At 41.5% G+C, this 22,825-nt stretch overlaps 1 protein-coding gene across 1 annotated transcript; it reads left to right on the top strand.

The window, feature by feature from the left end:
• The first annotated feature begins 5,851 nt into the window (after positions 1 to 5,851).
• On the top strand, positions 5,852 to 22,218 carry LOC139459684 (DBH-like monooxygenase protein 2). The gene is made up of 10 exons (XM_071241304.1): positions 5,852 to 6,026; positions 10,669 to 10,858; positions 12,372 to 12,501; positions 12,959 to 13,057; positions 14,611 to 14,799; positions 15,039 to 15,196; positions 15,694 to 15,937; positions 18,533 to 18,629; positions 19,676 to 19,958; positions 21,867 to 22,218. Exons 1-10 carry the CDS (start codon positions 6,013 to 6,015, stop codon positions 22,161 to 22,163), a joined length of 1,701 nt encoding a protein of 566 aa, XP_071097405.1. The 5' UTR covers positions 5,852 to 6,012; the 3' UTR covers positions 22,164 to 22,218.
• The last annotated feature ends 607 nt before the right edge of the window (positions 22,219 to 22,825 follow it).

Below are 22,825 nucleotides of genomic sequence, written 5' to 3'. Positions count from 1 at the left end.
TGTGTAGTACTGTATATACCAGGCCGTGTATGGAAGTTGTATCTATATTGAAACCTCATTAATTTGAACCTACATTCATCCTACCCCGACAGCGGGAAACGTTGTTCATGATGTCAGTCACTGGATTGCCGGGCCAATCGATTATTTTCAGCCCGCCGTCACATAGCTGGAATATTGCTAAGGCGTTATAGAAGAAACCTTCTATTCCTATCTTACATAATTCAGTTATAACCACTAAATTTATAAATTTATGCTTAAATAACATCATAAGACTGAGAAGAGGTAAGGTGAAATGGGGTTTTAGCGACATGCATGAACGCGCGCGCGCGCGTGTTGGTGTGTGTGTGTCTGTGTGTGTCTGTGTGATCCCAACCAGTAACGAGTTCATGTGTTCCTTTGTACTTATATAGCGACGTGCATGCACGTGTTTGCGTGGCTGCTTGTACTAGTCCGGACTGATGACGATTTATAGTGCTAGCCCACTGAGATACCATGCCGCAATTTAACATGAATACCCCACTCAGACACAGTGTACTGACTCCGGGCCGACCAGTCCTTGTTTTATCCCCTTAATGCCGAGCGCCGGACAGGGTAACAACAAGTACCATCTTTTAACGTTTTTGGCATGACGCGGCCGGGGATCGACCCGTCAAGTTGAAGTGAATCACAACGCTATGTTTTCTCACGGTTAATGATTCTGCATGTTTTACTGCCTTGCTTCAAAAACAGACAGGCAGACAGACTGGCAAAGTTTTGTTTGTTGTTTAACGTCGCACTAAACAATATTCCAGCTATATGACGGCGGTCTGTAAAATAATCGAGTCTGGACCAGACATTCCAGTGATTGACATCACGAGCATCGATCCACGCAATTGAGATACAATGACATGCATCAACCAAGTCAACGAGCCTGTCTACCCGACCCCGTAAGTCGCCTCTTACGACAAGCATAGTCGCCTTTTACGGCAAGCATGGGTGGCTGAAGACCTATTCTGACCCGGATCTTCACGGGTCCTGACCGTCCAAGACAGGTAAAGACACTTGAAATGATGTGCTAGAAACAAATAAATATATCACTAATTAATGCACATTTGGTGATTCTGTTCATTTGACGTAAACATCATATGATTTCACAGCCTTGGAATGGAAGGGGTGTACATATCTTAGTCATTACCTAACTTACCTTAGTCATTACCTAACTTACCTTAGTCATTAGTCATCACGAACTGAAGGTGCGTACCAGGATTATCTTTTGTGTAGAATGAAAACTGCACACTTTCCCCGTGCTTAAAAATAGGTTGGAGGTCATCGTTGTATGTACAAAGAGAAAACCATGCGCAATATCTATCTATAGCGTGTACGCATAGCACTCAGTCTCAATGTTCCGCTTGGAGAACGATAGCTTTTGTATCATGTAGGTCGGTGAGACTGGGATTGTCTGCGTGTGTACAAAACTGTAGAGTGAGTGAGTGAGTGAGTGAGTTTGGTTTAACGCCGCTTTTAACAGTATTACAGTTATATCGCGGCGTGTCAGCTTAACGTGGGAGGAAAGCCCGAAGCGATGCAGGTCTCAGACGTTTACCTCTTCGGTGAAACCCACGAGCACGGATATAGTGCTGACAAACCTAGAAACATAATCGGGGCGAACCGGGATTCGAACCCACAATCATAGGTTTCTGGTGTGCCCAAGAGACGCAACTCTGCACAGCGAATCGCGGAGCCTCAGACGACTGGGCCACCCGTGCCCCCCATTGCTCTAAGTGTATTCGTTTATGTGGCACGTCGACCCACCCTCTGTATTCGTAGATGTTCCATTATAATGTTCTATTTTACTGCACAAAACTCATTTTGTGCTTCATCCATTGTGTACTCAGAGCATCATGTTACAACTGTACCCTGGTACAGGATGTCGACAGTAGGCGACCACACAGTCCACTGGTCCACGAGAAAACCTTCCACCCCTTCTGTTGCAATGGACTGCACGAATTATTGTCAAGTCGTTCTGTACTTCTATTTAGACACATTTCATGTATGAACACTAAACTCCCCCAAAACTGGTCCAAAAAAGTCTTCATTCAAATAGGAAATATACTGCAACGTATACAGTGACTTTTTGTAAGTACGATGATAATATCCAAACCACCTTTTTTCTTTTCCGTTACATAATTCAAATATATGTTTAAGCATTAGAGTTTTAAACGAATAGCATCGTACGTCAACATCCAGCCACTCAACTCATTCGCTATAAGCCGATATGGGTACGACCCGTGAAGATCCGGGGTAGAATAGGTCTCCAGCAACCCATCCTTGCCTTAAAAAGGCGACTTTGCTTGTCGTAAGAGGCGACGAACGGGATCGGGGAGTCAGGCTCGCTGACTTGGTTGAAGCATGTCATCGATCCCACTTGTGTGGATATGATATCAATCACTTGGATGGATTATGACCGCCGTCATATAGCTGGAATATTGCTGAGTGCGGCGTAAAACAACAAAGTTCAGCACTTGTCTGAGTTTCAAGCCAATTTCCACAATTACTATTGGACATCTCGTGAGTTAGTTTCCTGAAACTAACCCAAACCTCATTTGAACGAAAAACCTTAACACCAAATAACGCTGGTCTCGAATAAACACCGGTTCAGCCTTGAACGGTGTCCGCCCAATCGCGAAGTGTCATCATTTACCTGTTTTTGTTCACATACGACTACAACATCACAACAGTTTCATGTTGTGTTGTAGTACATATTTTATAACCCAGTTTATCATCACTTTACTATCAGCACGGCATCACATCACTCCAGTATTAAACAGTCAACACTTGTTGGCTATCCAAAAAAGCAGTGCAACTAACATGACATCGCTGTTGTATTAAACAGTCAACACTGGTTGGCTATCCAACAAAGCAGTGCAACTAACATGACATCACTCCAGTATTAAACAGTCTACACTAGTCTTGTTGGCTATCCAACAAAGCAGTGCAACTAACATGACATCGCCGTTGTATTAAACAATCAACACTTGTTGGCTATTCAACAAAGCAGTGTAACTAACATGACATCGCCGTTGTATTAAACAGTCAACACTGGTTGGCTATTCAACAAAGCAGTGCAACTAACATGACATCGCCGTTGTATTAAACAGTCAACACTGGTTGGCTATCCAACAAAGCAGTGCAACTAACATGACATCGCTGTTGTTTTAAACAGTCAACACTTGTTGGCTATCCAACTAACGGTTCAAGTCCTTACTCCAGATTACAGACCCGTGAAAATCCGGGATAGAATACGTCTTCAGCAACTCATGCCAGCCTTAAAAAGGCGACTTTGCCTGTCGTAAAAGGCGACGAACGTGATCGGGTGGTCAGGCTAGGTGACTTGGTTGATGCATGTCATCGGTCCCAATTGCGGAGTTTGATGCTTATGATGTCAATCACTGGATCGTCTGGTCCACACTCGATTATTTACAGACCGCCGTCATATAGCTGGAATATTGCTGAGTGCGGCGTTAAACAACAAACAAACAAAGGGATGCATGGTTTTTTATCCAGCATTCTTACATGAAGTGGTATTGCCCTTCACACAAGCTCACTACGATCTGCTGACAGTGGCAAGCATACCAAAACATCTGGTAACCGGTCATATAAACATGTTGGCCCAGTGTTTTAAATAGCCTATAAGACTTAATGAATACATCACAGACCGGTCTCTTCAAATAAGACTTTCTTAATTTGAAACTGAGCTGGACTTATACTATATTTTAATTAAAACGAGGGAACAAAATAATGAAGTGTCAAACTGTCACATGGAGTGTTCATTTGATATACATCAAAATATGATAGAATTTATTGAATGCCTGGTGGCTTCGGGGAAACCCAAAACTATAACTATCAAGTAATTTAGATACAAGTAATCACATTTAACACATTGTTACCATTATTTAAAGGATTCATAGAAACCATCATCATCGTCGTTTTATTCAGTTTTAATCTGTTATTCTCCAACAAAGTTAGTTGCGTGTCTAGTTGGATTAGACAGTACATCTGGATTAACAAGGTTTCTCACCCCTGACGTATTCAACCACAATATGCGTCAACCCACATATTGTTTCCCTGGATTATAGGACAACAACGAACATAAGACAGGGGACAATAGAAAGACCTTACATGCACATAAAACTGATAACAATTTTGTCACTTAAAAGCTGCATACACAAACTTGAAATGGTCATCATCAGTGTAGTGTTTTTTGTGATAATATGTGTTTGTATTTTAACGCCGCATTCAGCAATATTCCAGATGTAAACAATCGAGTCTAGACACGACAACAATCATTTGCAATTTCTTGCTCTCAACACCCAAAAACTTTTTCTCGAACTTTTCATTACCTTCCGAAAATCCATTCATCACGGTACCCAAAGCAGTTTCTAATCTATTCTCTTGGGTTTCATTTGTTGGTTTTGTTGTCTTTCTGGTTCCTTAGTTTTATTCTCTTCTTATGACTGTTTTCCTTCTTAACATACGTCAAAGTCCTGGTCTATGTCTTTAATAGTATCTGAATGAGCTTCATCTTCAGGGGTTGCCTGGACCCGTGAAGATCCGGGGTAGAAGAGGTCTTCAGCAACCCATACTTGCCTTAAACGACGACGATGCTTGTCGTAAAAGGCGACTAACGGGATCGGGTAGTCAGGCTCGCTGACTTGGTTGATGCATGTTATCGTATCCCAAATGCGTAGATCGATGCTCATGATGTCAATCGCTGGATTGTCTGGTCCAGACTCGATTATTAGCAGACCGCCTCCACATAGCTGAAATATTTCTGAGTGCGGCGTAAAACAACAAACAAACAAACAAACAAACAGTAGCTGCCTGTGTATCTTCATTGTCAGTTGTCTCAACATCCTCAATAAATGTCATCATCAAAGTCTCATCAATGTATCATTCAGCCTATTTCAAATTTTGCAAAGCTTCCTTCCCTTTCCACTTGCATTCTCTAAAAGAACGCTTAATAACAGGAGCGTGCATTCGCATATTGCATTGTGCACTAGTTTTCTAAAATCCACGTTTTCATTTCAGATTATATAAATGATAAGTGGCCCCGTTATTACGTTTTGATCATCCTGCTGATCTTCGATGTTTTCCTCAGACAAATACAAAGGAGGGACTCACTTTCCTCATCTAACCACGACGAGCCCCTTTTAATCTTCGTACGAGCCATTGTACTACCGCTCCCACTGGAAACAACCTCAATGTTTGACAGACCAGAATTGTGATCACAACGCCAATGAAAGAAATGATCCAGTGTGTTGCTACTATTAAACATGATGCATCATGTGACTATTTTGAAACATGACGGGACTGTTTACACACAATTGCAAAGCAGTTTAGTCGCCTTTTATGGCAAACATGGGTTGCTGAAGACCCGTTCTACCCTGTTTATGTGCATTAATACTTTTTCAAGACCCATTTTGGTCATGTATATATACTCCCGATGGAATGTTGCATACATGAGCAAATGATTTCAAATGACCTATTTGTTATTGTACATTTACTGATGATTGTATTACTGCCCATATAAGTAAATGCTGGCATGTGGACGAGAGTTATACGCACATATCTAGGGGGTGACAATAATTATGCACATATAGTTAGTCAGTATTTTCTGGAGCAAAATGTCTTTTAGTTAAAACTGCTCTGCTATCCCTCCTTCAAATCCTTAAGTGCTAAACAAGGACGATTTCACAATGCATTGTAAAATAATATTCAGAAAATGTCCATACCTTACAACACCATATAAGGTGATAGATAGCACCATATAAGGTCCCGACACCTCCAATGTAAAGCAAACAGATAATATCTGTGTGATCAGTGGCTTGTGGTGAAAGGCTGTCACCAACTCTCTGACCTCTCTGTTTTGAGCGCGGGTTCACCTACATAAGCAGTGGCCATTGAGCTTTGTCAAACATCGCGACAAGAGGCGAACGGAGAGCACACTGTCAGTCTCGAGTAAATATCAGCGCTATGTTTAACTTAGGGTAAGTAAGTTAATTATTGTGCATGTCTGATCATGTGATAAGCGAAAAGGTGTACTTCGAACAAATGGCCCTTTACTTAGTGTGCGAATGAACAAGATCAGTGGAACTCTTAAAAAAAATGTTTTTTTTCCAGTTGAAGATACTTGCCGTTTGTTTTTTGTCAGTGTAATCGTTTCGTATTAAGTCCCCTGTAATGATTTTCTTATGTGCCTTACAGGCACAGGGAAGTCTATGTAATTCTATGTGCAGAATTGCGCCCCTTAGCCATCGCTGGATCCGCGGATCGTGGGTCTGAATCCAAGATTTGCCCATACATTTACCTGTGTTCGTGTGTTACATCAAAATTACTTTCCGTTGACATTAATCTGACTGGCAATACTGCTAAAAGCTGCGTTGACCCACTAAGCTTTCTCACTGTTCACTTGTATGCATTCCTCCCACCCTCAGCGATTAGGGGGCACGATTCGCTATGCAGAGCTGCGTCCCTTGGGAACGCAAGAAACCTATGATTGTTGGTTCGAATCCCGGTTCGCCCCGATTATATTTTGTCAGCACCATACCGTGCTCGTGGGTTTCACCGAAGTGATAAACGTCTGAGACCTGCATCACTTCGGGCTTTCCTCCCACATTAAGCTGACGCGCCGTGATATAACTGGAATACTGTTAAAAGCGGCGTTAAACCAAACTCACTCAATGTAAGGGTAAGAATACGTATAATTTTAATTTTCTGAGCAACAAGAGTTCTTGTGACATTGAATAAGATTTAATGCAAAGTTATGTTTTTTACCAAATCTGAAACAATTTCGATTGGCAACAGATAAAAGACTCCTGTAAGTGTTCAAATGGTTTAATTTGCCATACCGACTTCATAAATGCGTGATTTCATAAAAAAAACATGAACATGCCAAAACGTCAATTTACAAATCAATAGCGAGTGTGTCTTCCTCTGGTTGCGATGCAAGCAACACATCTTCGTCTCATGGAATGGACGGGGCGTCGCACAAAGTCCTGTGGGATATTTGTTCATATCTGTTTGAGCATGTTTCGAAGTTCCTGGAGTGTCTGTGGAACACGTGGTTGACGTCGAAGGCGCCGATCCATCTCATCCCACATGTGCTCGATTGGTGAGAGATCAGGGGTGCATGCAGGCCAGGGGATGACATTCACGTTCCTTTGTTGAAGAGAGTCCTGCACAAGTCGAGTAATATGAGGTCGGGCGTTGTCATGTTGAAAGGTAATGCCTCGGCCATGACGACGTAAAAACGGTAGAACAACAGGGCCGATGATTTCGTCGCGGTAGCGCTGTCCATTTCCCTCTACCACTATCAAACGGGTCTTGCTGTAATCCCACCCCATACCATAACGCTGCCGCCCCCGAACCGATCTTCTTCCATGACATAATGATTGACGTAACGTTCACCTCGACGTCGGTACACTTGAATCCGTCCATCGTTGTGGCTGAGGTGAAAACGAGACTCGTCAGTGAATAGAACTTGTCCACACTGCACGGCTGTCCAGCGTAGACACTGTCTGCACCACTGTAAACGCGCTTGACGGTGGTTTCCTGTCAAAATGGGACGTCTGGTGGGTCTTCTGGCGACAATCCCTGCACATGTGAGGCGGCGACGTACGGTTTGTGAAAGATTCGTCGAAGGCCAGGAATGCCTATGCAGTCACTGTTGCTGGCTGGAATCGATTTCGTAGGTTCGTTGTTCGAAACCAGTTGTCTTGTCGATTATTGGTAACGCGTGTCCTACCACTCCGCGGATGGTCTCTGACTGCATTCGTCTGTTGCCAACGTTGCCATAAACACCAAATGGTGTTTCTGTGGACGTTGAATTTTCTTGCAACATCACGTTGACTCGATCCTGCTTCAAGCATACCAATGGCTCGCAGACACTCATTTTCGGACAGGCGTGGCATTTCGTAATGTTGAATAATTGCTTAATTTTGTTGTTTTTCCTGAGTGGTTGTCGTCAGCACGATGCTAAACAATGCATATGGAATCCCGTTAACGCACATGTTTTTATACCCATTCTTGAGTAGTGAAATGGGGCTTGCATAAAAGTAAACTTTTGCATGGAATGTATGCTTTTCTGTAGCAGTTGACTTGATTCCATACATGTACTACAATATTGAAAACCAAACTTTACTTGTTTGAAAAATACACTAAAATATTGGTGTCACAGGAACTTTTGTTGTTGAGTATATATTAAAACAGCAAGTAATCACTGTGTAATCACTGAAAAGTAAGAACTCATTCCACAGAAAAGCAGATAAGACAAAAAAGGAAAGCTGTTAAAATGGATAAAATGAAAACACAATGTATAAAATATTCTTGGTGCAGTCAAGAAGCCTAATTGTCCACTGAATTATACCATTATATTGGAGCCCAAAGGTGTAACAAGAGTGATGTGATGTCTTTCTTAAGTACTGCACTTTATAAATTTAGTCTGATATGTTTGTGGCCTGGGCATCCAATTAAATAAAGTGTCAGGAGTATCTTCATCACAGTGGGTACATACAGAGAGACGTTTTCATCAGTGACACTGCGGTAAGCATTTAACCCACAGTGTCCACGACGAAGTCTAGTTCATATGACTTCCTCACGTTTCGTCGATTAACTGTCCAATTTGTGTTTGCAGAAGGAGATACTGTGTTCATGTGTGGACCAGTAGTCCCAGCATCCCACAACTGTTTAGAGCTTGAGGACAAAGATATGACTAAAATGGAGTCGAATTTGTTTGTTTGGGGTCTGAATTCTGATATTGTTACCTCAGGATTTCGCAAGTTGGCCCGCTGTCTCAATTCCATGCAGCCCAACATGAGCTGGCATCCACACAATATCACACGTAATCTGCTTTGATCTAAAACAGCTTTTATATTCGCTTCGTGATCCAATGATGCCAGTTTCGATTGCCTCGAAAGCTGCCATTTAGTCAGTAAAGATAATCGCTCATCATCATATTCAAAAACCCACCTTAGAGCTTGATGAATAGCCATGAATGAACTGTGCTGCGTCTACATTTAATGGTAAATTTGTAAAAAGAAAGTCATTTTTCATAATATTGAAAAGCACGGGGCTAATAACACTACCTTGTGGGGTACCATTTTCAGTCAAATGGACACCAGAAAAGTCCTGACCAATGCAAACTTGAATATAGTTTTCACAGAGATACGAGCAAATAAATCTGAAGATATTACCTTTTTATCTCCAGATTGTATAATTTGAAAAGAAGTCCGTGTGCCCAGATCAAATCATATGATTTTACAATATCGAGGAAGACGTAAAACATGTACTCTTGGTGGTATAAGGCTTTTTGTGCTTCTGTCTGGCGTTATACATAATTATCAGTACATGAACGTCCCTTTCTTAAGCCTGACTGTATTCTTAAGAGAAGCCTATTCTTCTCAAGAAAAATATTCAATCGATTTTTGAATAATCTTTTCGTAATTTTACATAGATCTGTATCAAGCAGGCATCGTTGGTCGTTCCCTGGTTTTGGTACTGGAACAATGATGGCATGTGTCCAGCCTTTAGGAATAGTCCCCGAACACCCAACACATATTTAGAAAATTTCAGATAACTAAAAGAGCAGAATCGGGCATATGCTTAAACATCTAATAACATAGATCATATGCACCAGGAGAGGAATTATCCGTTGGCACCTTTATTGTCATCATATGAAAATTGGGTGTTTAAGTCAGTCAAACATGGCTGCTGAAGTGTCATAAGTGTCTACATTGTTATACATTGTTCAGCTAGTGCGTTAGCCTTCTGAAAGGTGGTCACAATACCGCCCAAAACAGGTAAAGGAAAGGCAACGGATGTGAGTACCACTAAATACTTTGATTTTCTACCAAAAAGACGATAACGGAGAAAATATGTTTACACTTGAAATATGGTTATGCCAGCTAAATCTTAATCCAAAACAAACTACACTCACTTTTGTCGTAAATACAAACCGCAAAAGTATCCAGATTCATATTTAGATGGTATTCCTATCAATGTAGTAGAAGAGGCCAAATTCCTGGGCGTCATTTTTGAGCGTCATCTCACATTCTTACCACACATCAAATATCTAAAGGCAAAGTGCCTGAAAGCTCTCGACTTGTTAAAGGTCGTTTCAAATTCCGAGTGGGGAGGGGCTCAGACAACCCTGCTTCACCTGAACAGATCGTTAATACGCTCTTAACTAGACTAAGGTTCTATCGTCTATGCTGAAGCCTGCGAAAGCGATTTCGACAGTAAACACCAGCAATGCCTAAGGCGCTGTCTTGGAGCCTTTAGGACCTCTCATGTGGACAGTTTGCATGTGGAAGCTGATGAACCCCCAATCCGTTATTTCAACTCAAACCATCAACACTTATACTCGGGATCTAAGGAGAAATCAATAAACTTCCTGAATTTAAATCAACAATCGCGCATACCTACTTGGGTTGTCAGTCAAGACATGAGGTCGTTTTACGGCGATGTCGTATTGGCCACAGTCGGTTTAATCACGAATATCTGCTTAAAACAGTGTATCACTTGTGATGGAAAGGTTCACCGTCAAGCATATATTGCAAAGATTGTCTAGTATTATGCACTAACAACAGTAGCTAAATGATTTAATGATTTGTGTTCTTTCCTTTATTTCAGCGTTCTCACCCTTCTCATGCTGATGGCGACTACGTCCGCCTACCGCTTCTACCAGGACGAGATCCCAAACGGAGATCAGGTGCCCCACCCATGTAAGCCCAACTACTTATGGTGGGGGGTCGGGCACGCAAACCCTCTCGGAGGCGGACCCAAAAACCCATTTGGACAGGACTTCGCCCGTTATCACAGCGTAAGCAACACACGTCAATTGTAACATATACTACACAGATATTCAAACAGAGATGCATATGTATTTCACACTGTTACGAAACTGAGTGTGAATGTATGCTGTATACAGTAAACTACGGTCATAACGAACTCAAAGGGACCACTAGTTTTAGTTCGTAATAACCGCAGTTCGTTATATGCATATATACAGCATATATTCATTAAATGGCCGTGACTAAAAAATAAGTTCGTTATATCGGTAAGTTCGTTATAAGCGTGTTCCTTATAAACGTAGTTTACTCTATGTATATTGTTTAAATATATCAAGGTACACAATTAATAGGAATGTGCACTTTACTTATAAGCCATGGTTTAAAAATAAATAAATGAAACAATGCTGAAAATGCGAAAGTATGACATCGAATGCTGTGCGTGGGACATCCCTGTGGAGTTTGTCAGTTTCAGTCCCTACCTGGAGCACATATCCATACTATCGATGATGATAAGAATTGAATAGTATAAAGGACAAAACACTACAAGAGTTGTTTTTTAAATTGCTTATTGTTATATCATTTTATCATCCAAAACTGGATCCCACAGGAGATATCGTTTGGGTGAGATCCAGCGATATCTACATTGTAGATATTGCTGCATACAATTGCATCACAATGCTTTGGAGACCATTGTGACATCATTGTTACCATGACGTCACAATCAAATGACATCACTAATGGCTCTGCTATTGAAGCTTTAAGTAGTACTTTTTACACTTAGGACACTTCTTATTACAGTCTGCAAACTGAAAAGCTGGAAGAATGATTTTGGATGATGAATAAAATCTCACCCTCGTGTCTTTTGATGTCAAATATATCAACACAACTCCGAGTTTTTCCACTTTTATCAACGAGTGTTGATATATTTGATCTGAAAAGGTACTCGGGTGAGATTCTCTATTTAAAGCACTATTATATTATATAATATCCTGTCGTATCGCACAATATTATCACAATTATTTGTTATATTAAATTTATATTATAGCACCATTATATTGTATAAGATCCTGCAGTATCACATTATTTTAACACACTGTATTATTATTATATCACCATGACAACAGCCATATTGAAACCAGGCATTTTATACTTTCGCATTCAGTACATTTGGCATTTGGGATATTTCCAGTACTAAATTAAAAAAAATCCTTGTATACAGGAAAGCTTCATTAGAATGGTTATGATAGAAAGGTTCGTTGGTTGTGGACTAGGCGTTTAGGCCGCTTTAAGCATTAGCGTGTCATTTAACGGCGAGTGACGTCAGAAATTGGCTTAATACATTGTATCTATGCGGGAATCGAACCCGGATCTACTGTGACTCATGACGCATTGGAGATCCGTGTTTGATTGAAATGAATGTGAGAGCCATCTCTTGCATCCAAATCCAACTGACTCTGAAAGTATAACATGTTAGAGAAGGCCCCTGTCCCGTGGGTCAACGTTGTGTATTGTCTCTGTAGCTCACCATTCCCTTATTCCCAGTGGACCGAGGAGTTGTGCCGGCTGGACTCTGACGGGGATGGGATGACCAATGGTCAAGAGTTGGGCGACCCCAACTGCGTTTGGACAAAGGGCAATCTCCCCCAAGAATCAACCAGCATCACCCATCCAGGTGCAGTCTATTTTGTCCACCAGGTTCTTTCTGCTGATGTCTGAAACTCGATCATTGACTAAATGTAATAGATTTTTTTTTACTGGTAAATATGTTTCGGCCGTGACATGAGGATTGCACAGCCGAGAGAAATGAAAATTCGCCCTTTACTCAGTGATTTGAAATTTTCCGTTTCTGTTTCCATAAACCGAAAACAAAATAGGCAGCTCCCACTACCGGAAATTGCTGTTTCCTGTTTGCGTTTAAGGGCTTAGAAACGTAGAAACCTGTCTGCACACCTGTGTTTAAGTTCATACTTCCATAAACGCAAAAGTATTGAAGTCAAGTCTTAATATATTCATAATAAAACAGAAACCCCGTTAGTCTGGACGGTAATGACTAGGGGAAAGCCGGAAACACAGTGATACAGATCAAGTTTTGAAGTCTTTTAAACAAACTCATCCTTAATACATTTTAGGAGTCTGTGACCCATGGGGCAGCGACCAATGCCGAGAAGCAAACCAGGCAGTCACATGTGAAACGGGAGAGTTCAAATGTGACGGCATCAGTGGCCAAGGTACGTATGTGACAGCCTTAACGACCACACAGCACAAAGTGACATGCCAATTTTGTTTGTTGCTTACGCCGCGCTCAGTAATATTCCAGCTATAGGAGACCCGTGAAGATTCGGGATAGAATAGGTCTTCAGCAACCCATGCTTGCCGTAAAATGTGACGATGCTTGTCGTAAAAGGTGACTAACGGGATCGGGTGGTCAGGCTCGCTGACTTGGTTGATGCATGTCATCGATCCCAATTGCGTGGATCAATGCTCATGATATCAATCACTAGATTGTCTGGTCCAGACTCGATTATTTACAGACCGCCGTCATATACAGTGTCTATATAGCTGGAATATTGCTGAGTGTGGCGTTAAACAATAAACCAACAAAATCCAGCTAATGGACGGCGGTCTGTAAATAATCGAATCTGAACCTGACAATCCACTGATTGATATCATGAGCATCGATGCACGCAATTGAGATACGATGACATGAATCAACCAAGTCAACGAGCCTGACAACCCGATTCCGTTTGTCGCTTCTTTCAACAAGCATGGGTTGCTGAGGAACAATTCTTCACGGGTCCGACTTGCTAAGTGACGACTAACTTTTGTCAAGGGATCATTCTATTGCCGTGTTGAAATATTTTCATTTCAGTAGTTCTCAGCCTACGTACTGATATTTCCCAACAGTTCATTCGTCAAATCAACAATACATTTGTTTGATTTGTACAATCATCTAGGTCTGCAAGACCAATGGAAATATTTACTTTACGGTTTTTAAAATCAGTAAATTTGGTTATAGATACGGACGAGGTATATTTCTTCCGATTTTCAAAAAAGTCCAACAAGGTTTTCAGAATCTTATTATCTCTGCTGAGTAACAGATTGTAAAAACAGTAAGTTTGTATTCGGGAAATGCGGACTCTGTTTAAGACAGGCGTGTATGCCATTCATTGGTTCGTTGCAGCAAGACATACTGCCAGCAATGTAATATTATTTCAAATTCGAAGACTTAAATTTTTATGGACAACAACTTCTGTATTGTTTGTTGCGAAGATTGTGATGAGTAGTTCTTGCAATACCCCTGGACAATCACTGCCAAAAAGATCATTTGAAAATACACAGTGTCCTGAGGGTAATGTACATTAGGGTTATAGCTTGTGCATGGTTACAGTAGAAAGAGAACATGTCTCTAGATATGTGCTGATCGTGATGAACATTGCTCCACCAGCGTACATTATATTCTTAAATCCAATTATTGCAATCAAATACATATCCAGTGAGTGAGTGGGTGAATCACTTCTTCACGGGGTTGTATACACTTTACATACCCCTACTCTGTTGACGATGATATACAATTTACATTTCTTCATAACAAACATTCCAAAATCTGGGAATTGGTTAGGCCGATCACACAATCCTCAAAAAATAAATTGATGACCACCCGATCCTTTCATATTAATATAATTAATCTGTCATGGCATGATTTGTTTTGGCAGTATATAAAAATGGAAACCGTTCGGAATAACGGAGTTGCAATTTTTGTACTTTTATATGTAACATGCAGATGTGATGAACATAACGCTGCGGTTCCCCCCTACTGCCGTCCCCGCTGAGGAAACGAGCTACATGTGCTTCACGTTTGAACTTGGGATGCTTGAAGAAGATTCAGAGTATCATCTCATTGGCAGCAAGCCCTTCATCGACAACGCCAACGTCATGCATCACATCGTCATCACGGGGTGTGACGCTACAAGTAGGTGGCATAAATTGCAGTGCAACAATCTTAAATCGGTATCTGCAGAACTTCCGCAAATATACCGCAACTACCGCGATAATTCAGTGGAAGATTGGTGGTACTACTTCTCGAGTTGTGCGGGTTCTTGTGCGGAACATATATGTCTGAATACTGCAAGATAGTTACGATACTTCTTCAGCACAACTCTCAAGTATGCACAAATACAACAAATAATACTGTTGTATATATTTATTCAGGCAGCCCATTAAGCAAACCTGAGCTGTGTAATATGGCAGCGACCGGTTGTCAAAAGACCCTGCAGGTCTGGACGCTCGGGATGCCGGGAGAGTGCGTCTATCGGGAGGCAGGCTTCAAAATTGGCAAGCTGGCAGGGATTACTAGGATCAACATGCAGGTATGCCTTGCCTGACATAAGTATTTAATTGTTATGAATTACAAATATTGATATGATAATGACAAATTTTAGCATTAAAACTCATTAATAGTATGTATAAAATTATTTGTCATCATATGGCTGAAATTCTGTCGATATAACGTGTCAGTTTTACTTGTCATAATCAGGTAAATCTCACGACAACCGGATCCTGTCACATCTGCAGAGGTAACTCTGCACAAGGAAATCACTTCCCCGAGACCTCCGATATACAACTACAGTGTTTGTTTAGTGTTTAACGCCACACTCAGCAATACTCCAGCTACATAATGCAAACCGACCAGTCAAACCAGAGATTGATATTATGAGCAACTATATTCGTCATCGGCGTACAATGACACGCTCTCAACCAAGCCAGCGAGCCTGACCACCCGTAGTCTCGTACGACAAGCATAGGTTGCTGGGGAACCGGAATCCTACAGGTTAATTACTGCAATGATTTTGGCGTTGTTTTACAGTTCCACTGGACGAACCCCCAAAAGAGGACGGACTACATCGACAGCTCTGGCCTAACCCTGTTTGTAACAAAACAACTGAGACGCTACAACGCCGCCTACTTCTCGACCGGCGAGACACACTTGGTCATTCCTCCCGGGATGCCAAGAGTGGTCAAGAAGTCTACATGTACCCCTGAATGTACCCGGCTGATCATGTCGGAACCGGTCCATCTGATGACAGGCTGGAACCATATGCACTACTTGGGTAGGAATTTACATATCACATTGCTCATAATGCTACATGCGCTGTAAAACTTTAACTCACCCACTCATAAGGGTAGAATAATCGAGTGTACTCAGCTTCCGATATTTGCATATGTGCATTTTACCCATTCAGCATGCTGATTGGCCCGTTGAAGCGACATGACGTCACATTGTTTCAGTACTGAGATCAAAGGATATAACGTGATCCACTGTTCATGACGTTACACATTGATTCAAGTCTTCAAGCCGAAATATATAAATTGCAAGCATTGATTGGCTAACTAAGCAATATTTCTTTTGTGTTTGTTTCCATAAAGTAGGACACGCCCTCTAACAAATTTCTATTTTCTCATTGATTGACAATAGAATGGGAGGTGCTTGTGTTGCATTACTGCGCTGAACGATGTCACGGGTTTCGTTTTGTGTGTGTTAATGATTAAATAAGAATTGAATAAGCCTGTGAACTTATAATTGTTGAATGTATTTATAAGAGTGAGTGGGTGAGTTGGGTTTAACGCCGCTTTAAACAATATACCAGTTATATCAGGGCGTGTCAGCTCAATGTGGGAGGAAAACCCGATGACAGTGATGAAGGCCTCAGATTTATGCCTTTGCAGTGACTTAAAAAATCTGTTACAGGTGTGTTTTGACCATGACAATGTGAATAATCTCATTTTGACCTCATTTGATCACATTTTGATCTCATTTGTATCTTTGTGTCATTGTTACTCGTAAAGGTTCTGCTTTTATGAAGTGAAATATGTTTTTTTTAAAAAAACACACCCCTTATCAAATATATAGGTTTAACATCCAACATACTTCCTCGTTGCTTCAATCGTCTCTCAAAGTCTTGGTGTTCATTCTTTTGGACGACAGTTTATTCGAACCTCGGAATTTTGGATTATTTGTCCCTTGTGATAGAATGTTGTAAACCCACCGCTATATGCTCGGGCCTTACATCAGTCAGCACTCAGTAGCCTTACCTTATCCCTGGGATTCAGTCTGGACAGTACACGTATCAGCACTCAGTAGCCTTACCTTATCCCTGGGATTCAGTCTGGACAGTACACGTATCAGCACTCAGTAGCCTTACCGTATCCCTGGGAGTCAGTCTGGACATTACACGTATCAGCACTCAGTAGCCTTACCTTATCCCTGGGATTCAGTCTGGACAGTACACGTATCAGCACTCAGTAGCCTTACCTTATCCCTGGGATTCAGTCTGGACAGTACACGTATCAGCACTCAGTAGCCTTACCTTATCCCTGGGATTTAGTCTGGACAGTACACGTATCAGCACCCAGTAGCCTTACCTTATCCCTGGGATTCAGTCTGGACAGTACACGTATCAGCAGTCAGTAGTCTTACCTTATCCCTGGGATTCAGTCTGGACAGTACACGTATCAGCACTCAGTAGCCTTACCGTATCCCTGGGAGTCAGTCTGGACATTACACGTATCAGCACTCAGTAGCCTTACCGTATCCCTGGGAGTCAGTCTGGACAGTACACGTATCAGCACTCAGTAGCCTTACCGTATCCCTGGGAGTCAGTCTGGACAGTACACGTATCAGCACTCAGTAGTCTTACCTTATCCCTGGGATTCAGTCTGGATAGTACACGTATCAGCAGTCAGTAGCCTTACCTTATCCCAGGGATTCAGTCTGGACAGTACACGTATCAGCACTCAGTAGCCTTACCTTATCCCTGGGATTCAGTCTGGGCAGTACACGTATCAGCACTCAGTAGCCTTACCTTATCCCTGGGATTCAGTCTGGACAGTACACGTATCAGCACTCAGCAGCCTTACCTTATCCCTGGGATTCAGTCTGGGCAGTACACGTATCAGCACTCAATAGCCTTACCTAATCCCTGGGATTCAGTCTGGACAGTACACGTATCAGCACTCAGTAGCCTTACCTTTTCCCTAGGATTCAGTCTGGGCAGTACACGTATCAGCACTCAGTAGCCTTACCTTATCCCTGGGATTCAGTCTGGACAGTACATGTATCAGCACTCAGTAGCCTTACCTTATCCCTGGGATTCAGTCTGGGCAGTACACGTATCAGCACTCAGTAGCCTTACCTTATCCCTGGGATTCAGTCTGGACAGTACACGTATCAGCACTCAGTAGCCTTAACTTATCCCTGGGATTCAGTCTGGACAGTACACGTATCAGCACTCAGTAGCCTTACCTTATCCCCGGGATTCAGTCTGGACAGTACACGTATCAGCACTCAGTAGCCTTACCTTATCCCTGAGGGATCAGGGGCATTACGGATCTTGTTATAAGCTCAAGCTTCGTTACCGAGCTTTACGAGGGTATGGGCATATGGTTACAGCCGTACATGAGAAACCAGAGCACACAATAAACTGTGGTTACCCATATATCAGCTCGAGTGTGAATGACACAGTGAAACCTCCTTAGTCCGGATTCTGTGAATCCGGAAGTCCCACTTGCGGACGAGTACGTTTGCGAAAGTCCTTGTAAATGGGGATTAACGCAGCATTTAATATCATTCCAATTACATAAGGGCATCCAAAACATCAAAAGCCGTATTGGTACATAATCAGCCTCATGACCACATATATTTTCAGGATACCAACAGAACGTCGAACTAAACCGGAATGGCCAGAAACTGCGAGATTTGACTCCAGATGATGTTTATAGTTATGACAACCCAATAGTCTACGAGTAATGTATAATTCAACATATTTGTACCCCCTCCCAAAACCAACAAAAAACAAAACAACGACAAGAAAAACAACAACAACAAAAATACAAACAACAAGTTCAACATTCTGACAAGTATTCATTAAGATATGGGGGCGGTCGGGTAGCCTAGTGGTTAAAGCGTTCGCTCGTCACGCCAAAGACCCGGGTTCGAATCCCGACATGGATACAATGTGTGAAGCCCATTTCTGGTGTCCCCCGCTGGAATATTGCTAAAAGCGGCGTAAAACCATATTAACTCACTCGTTAAGATATGAAAGATGCAGTTTCGTATAAAGTAACTTTATAGGCGATACGATGTTAATATGCAATGCACGTTTCCGAGTGCTTAAGAATCAGAGTTTAAAACGAAACAGCATCGTACCTCAACATCTAGCCACTCACTCATTCGTTATGCGCTCACATGGGTACAATGTGTGAAGCTCATTTCTAGTGTCCCCATTCCGGGATGTTGCTAGATCATTGCTAAAAAGGGGCGTAAAACATAAATCATAATTCGCTCTAATGCTAAGAGCAGAATTTCACCATCGTCTAAAAATATTTCCCACATTTGATATTTTTCATTATTAGTGTTGAGGTTGCATTTGTTTAACCTTTTTCTAATCGCTCTTAAGGGGCGGTCGGGTAGCCTAGTGGTTAAAGCGTTCGCTCGTCACACCGAAGACCCGGGTTCGATTCCCGATTTGGGTACAATGTGTGAAGCCCATTTCTGGTGTCCCCCGCCGTGATATTGTTGGGATATTGCTAAAAGCGACGTAAAACCATATTCACTCACTCACTCTAATCGCTCTTAAAATAGATGATTATTATCAAGTCCATTATCAGAGAAATATAAACTGACTACAAAAAGTATCCATCCGAATAAAATCAGGTTAACACAATTCCGAGTTACCAAAAATAATGGTACGCACATGGTCTATTTAGTTTTAAAGCACGTTCTAACAGTAAAGATTTCCGGACTGACGAGGTCCGTTCTAGGGGGATTATATAGTATTCTTCTTATCCAGATACAACCCCCCAGTTGAAGTGAGACCAGGTGACAGCCTCGAGACCACCTGTGTCTTCAGGTCTACCTCCCGGTCCACTACCGCCAGGTTTGGTGAAGGGTCATTCGATGAGATGTGTTTTGGTATATTTACCTTCTACCCTGCTGAGGCCATGGAACAGCCTTCATGCTTGACCTGGGGTGACCTAGACCTATGCACATTCAGCGGTACTTCAATCAACGACTGTGATCTGATGGTATTCATCAACCAGTCTCACCCACAACGCCAACGTCTATTTTCAAAGGTGGGTGAGGCGAAATGGAGTTTAACGTCGCGCTCCAGATTATTGCACGTAGTAATGCCAGTGTAATAGCGTTAGTCAACTGAGATACCATGCGGCAGTATAACATGCATTAAATACCCCACTCGGACACAGTAATTTGGCTTGAAGCCGACCAGTCTATGTTATATTCCTTCAATGCCGAGTGCCAGGCAGGGTGACAACAAGTACCATGTTTTAACGTATTTTGTTATGAAGTATTTTGTAAATACTTCAGATCTCAGGCTTTGCAAAACAGTTAAATTGTTCTCTGTATGTCCTTAAAGGTTATGTTTTGAAAAAGATATGATTCAGTTCCTACTTTCAGAGAAAACAACATTGTATGTCTTCAAACAAAAGTACGCCCACACCACCACAGCACACTATTCTCGGCCAAAGCACCACAGATTAGTAATTGAGGGGTCTCTATTGTAAGTTCGATGGGATGCAGGTCATTGGCTTAACTAGTTATTATGAGAGGAAGAGTTCTGACAATAATATTATAATAATAACAATAATAATATATAATATTCATAATCTGGGATTCGAACCAAGGACCAGTGGATCCAAACACGACAAGGGGAGGAAACTCTACACAGACAATTAAGGTGAATTAGAACACTTGCCCACATATCAGCTGCCAAGCAGGACGCGGATATGCGGATGTAAGACAGAGCTCAGAACAATGTGTGTTAAGTTTCTTGGTTTCACTCAACCGCTCATTCAAACACGAACTGTTATCTTAGTGGCTACAGCGTTTACTCATCATGCCGAATATCCGGATTCTCAAGAGGTATTATCATGATGGTGATGATAGGATGGAATTGTATTCACATGATGATCATGATCAACATCATCATAAAAGCATTATAATTATTATAACTGATGTTAATATTATTATTATTAATATTATGGATTTTTGGCCTCCTCATGCCGAATATCCGGATTCTCAAAATAGGTACAATGTGTGAAATCCCATTTTGCGTTGAAAATGTTAGTGCGACCTTGCTTCTGCTGTCCTAGTATCAATGGGTATCAAGAGGATGAAATGGTATTATCATGATGGTGATGATAGGATGGAATGGTATTATCATGATGGTGATGATAGTATGGAATGGTATTATCATGATGGTGATGATAGGATGGAATGGTATTATCATGATGGTGATGATAGGATGGAATGGTATTATCATGATGGTGATGATAGGATGGAATAGTATTATCATGATAGTGATGATAGGATGGAATGGTATTATCATGATGGTGATGATAGGATGGAATGGTATTATCATGATGGTGATGCTAGGGTGAAATGGTATTATCACCTTGTGATGATAGGATGGAATGGTATTATCATGATGGTGATGATAGGATGAAATGGTATTATCATGATGGTGATGATATAATGAAATGGTATTATGACCTTGTGATGATAGAATGAAATGGTATTATCATGATGGTGATGATAGGATGAAATGGTATTATCATGATGGTGATGATAGGATGGAATGGTATTATCATGATGGTGATGATAGGATGGAATGGTATTATCATGATGGTGATGACAGGATGGAATGACATTATCATGATGGTGATGATAGGATGGAATTGTATTCACATGATAGTGATGATAGGATGGAATTGTATTCACATGATGATCATGATCAACATCATCATAAAAGCATTATAATTATTATAACTGATGTTAATATTATTAGTATTAATATTATGGATTTTTTGGCCTTGTATTTATATCTACCACTTTGAAACGATCATCAAATGACGAGTATGTGTCCAAAACATCTTTTGTACTTTTCATGAGAATCACTTTTATCTAAGTGATCGTATTTTTAACTGCATGTACATTTTCCTATTTCATTCTTAATTTCAAAGGTTCTTGACAACTGCAATGTTTACGGAGGCTGTCGCTCGGAGTGTCCCGCGGCCTTAGCGGAAGTACGTCAACACCCCTGCTTAAGAGGACGTATGGAAGCATATATGGCAGACATAATGCCAGTGGTCGGAACAGGCCTGGAAGTGGTCAAGTTCTTCTCTGCCTTGGAGTCCTGTGACTGTGTGGACAAGCCCCACACATCCACCTGGAGGTACCCTGTGAGCGGGGCGGGGGGACACACAGCAGTAGTCTCCATCAGTATTCTCTTGGCTGCGTTCACAATGATGCTGCCTTAATTAAACTTTGACGTAAAGTTGTCATCATGCAAACCTGAAACTTTGTTTTGTTACTTTTTAGAGGGTTGTGGGGAACCTGTTGGTTGAAACGTGTGTCTCGTCACGCCGAAGACTCGGGTTCGTTTCCCAACATGGATACATTGATGCGGATTGACTATTGCTAAAAGCGACATAAACTATACTTACTCTAACTGTAAGACATACAAAGTCCCTTCCTTTTGGACCACGTTCTACTCTCCACTCACTCAATAATGCTTGACCTTCATAAATCCGTGGAAAGCGAAGATGGAGTGAACTGGTCAAATACTAATAGGCACCTGACGTGTTTGATGTGAACGCAACTCGCAACTGTGCTTGATATGTGTGCAAATCGGCCTAAAGCAGTCCAGGTTAGATCTATACTCTTTGAGACAAAACCTAACTACATATAAACTTAAGCCGAGTTCACTGTGTGAAGGTGCTAGATAAATAATGTCACACCTCTGAAAGAAATACTGAAAAGTTTGTCATCTTGGCACTGGAAGCTCTGATAACCTCAGTTGAAATTTCTACCAGGGAAGCGTAAAAACTGGAAAAGCAAAAGGAGCCAGTTCATCAGTTGCCTTAGTGATGGAAATATTGCTCGTTTAAGAGAGAAATTGAATAGTTTAGTAAGGATTGGG

Source organism: Haliotis cracherodii, unplaced genomic scaffold (genome assembly GCF_022045235.1).
Source record: "Haliotis cracherodii isolate W230 unplaced genomic scaffold, xgHalCrac1.p SCAF_13, whole genome shotgun sequence".
NCBI classification, from domain to species: domain Eukaryota; kingdom Metazoa; phylum Mollusca; class Gastropoda; order Lepetellida; family Haliotidae; genus Haliotis; species Haliotis cracherodii.
Note: the sequence above shows the minus strand (reverse complement) of the source record. Positions and strands in the feature narration are given on the sequence as shown.

Bases quoted from the DNA above. Each gene is read 5' to 3' on its own strand.
- LOC139459684 (XM_071241304.1), top strand. The intron at 13,058-14,610 runs GTACGTATGTGA...TGTAACATGCAG, and splicing joins TGACGGCATCAGTGGCCAAG to ATGTGATGAACATAACGCTG. The intron at 14,800-15,038 runs GTAGGTGGCATA...ATATTTATTCAG, and splicing joins CACGGGGTGTGACGCTACAA to GCAGCCCATTAAGCAAACCT.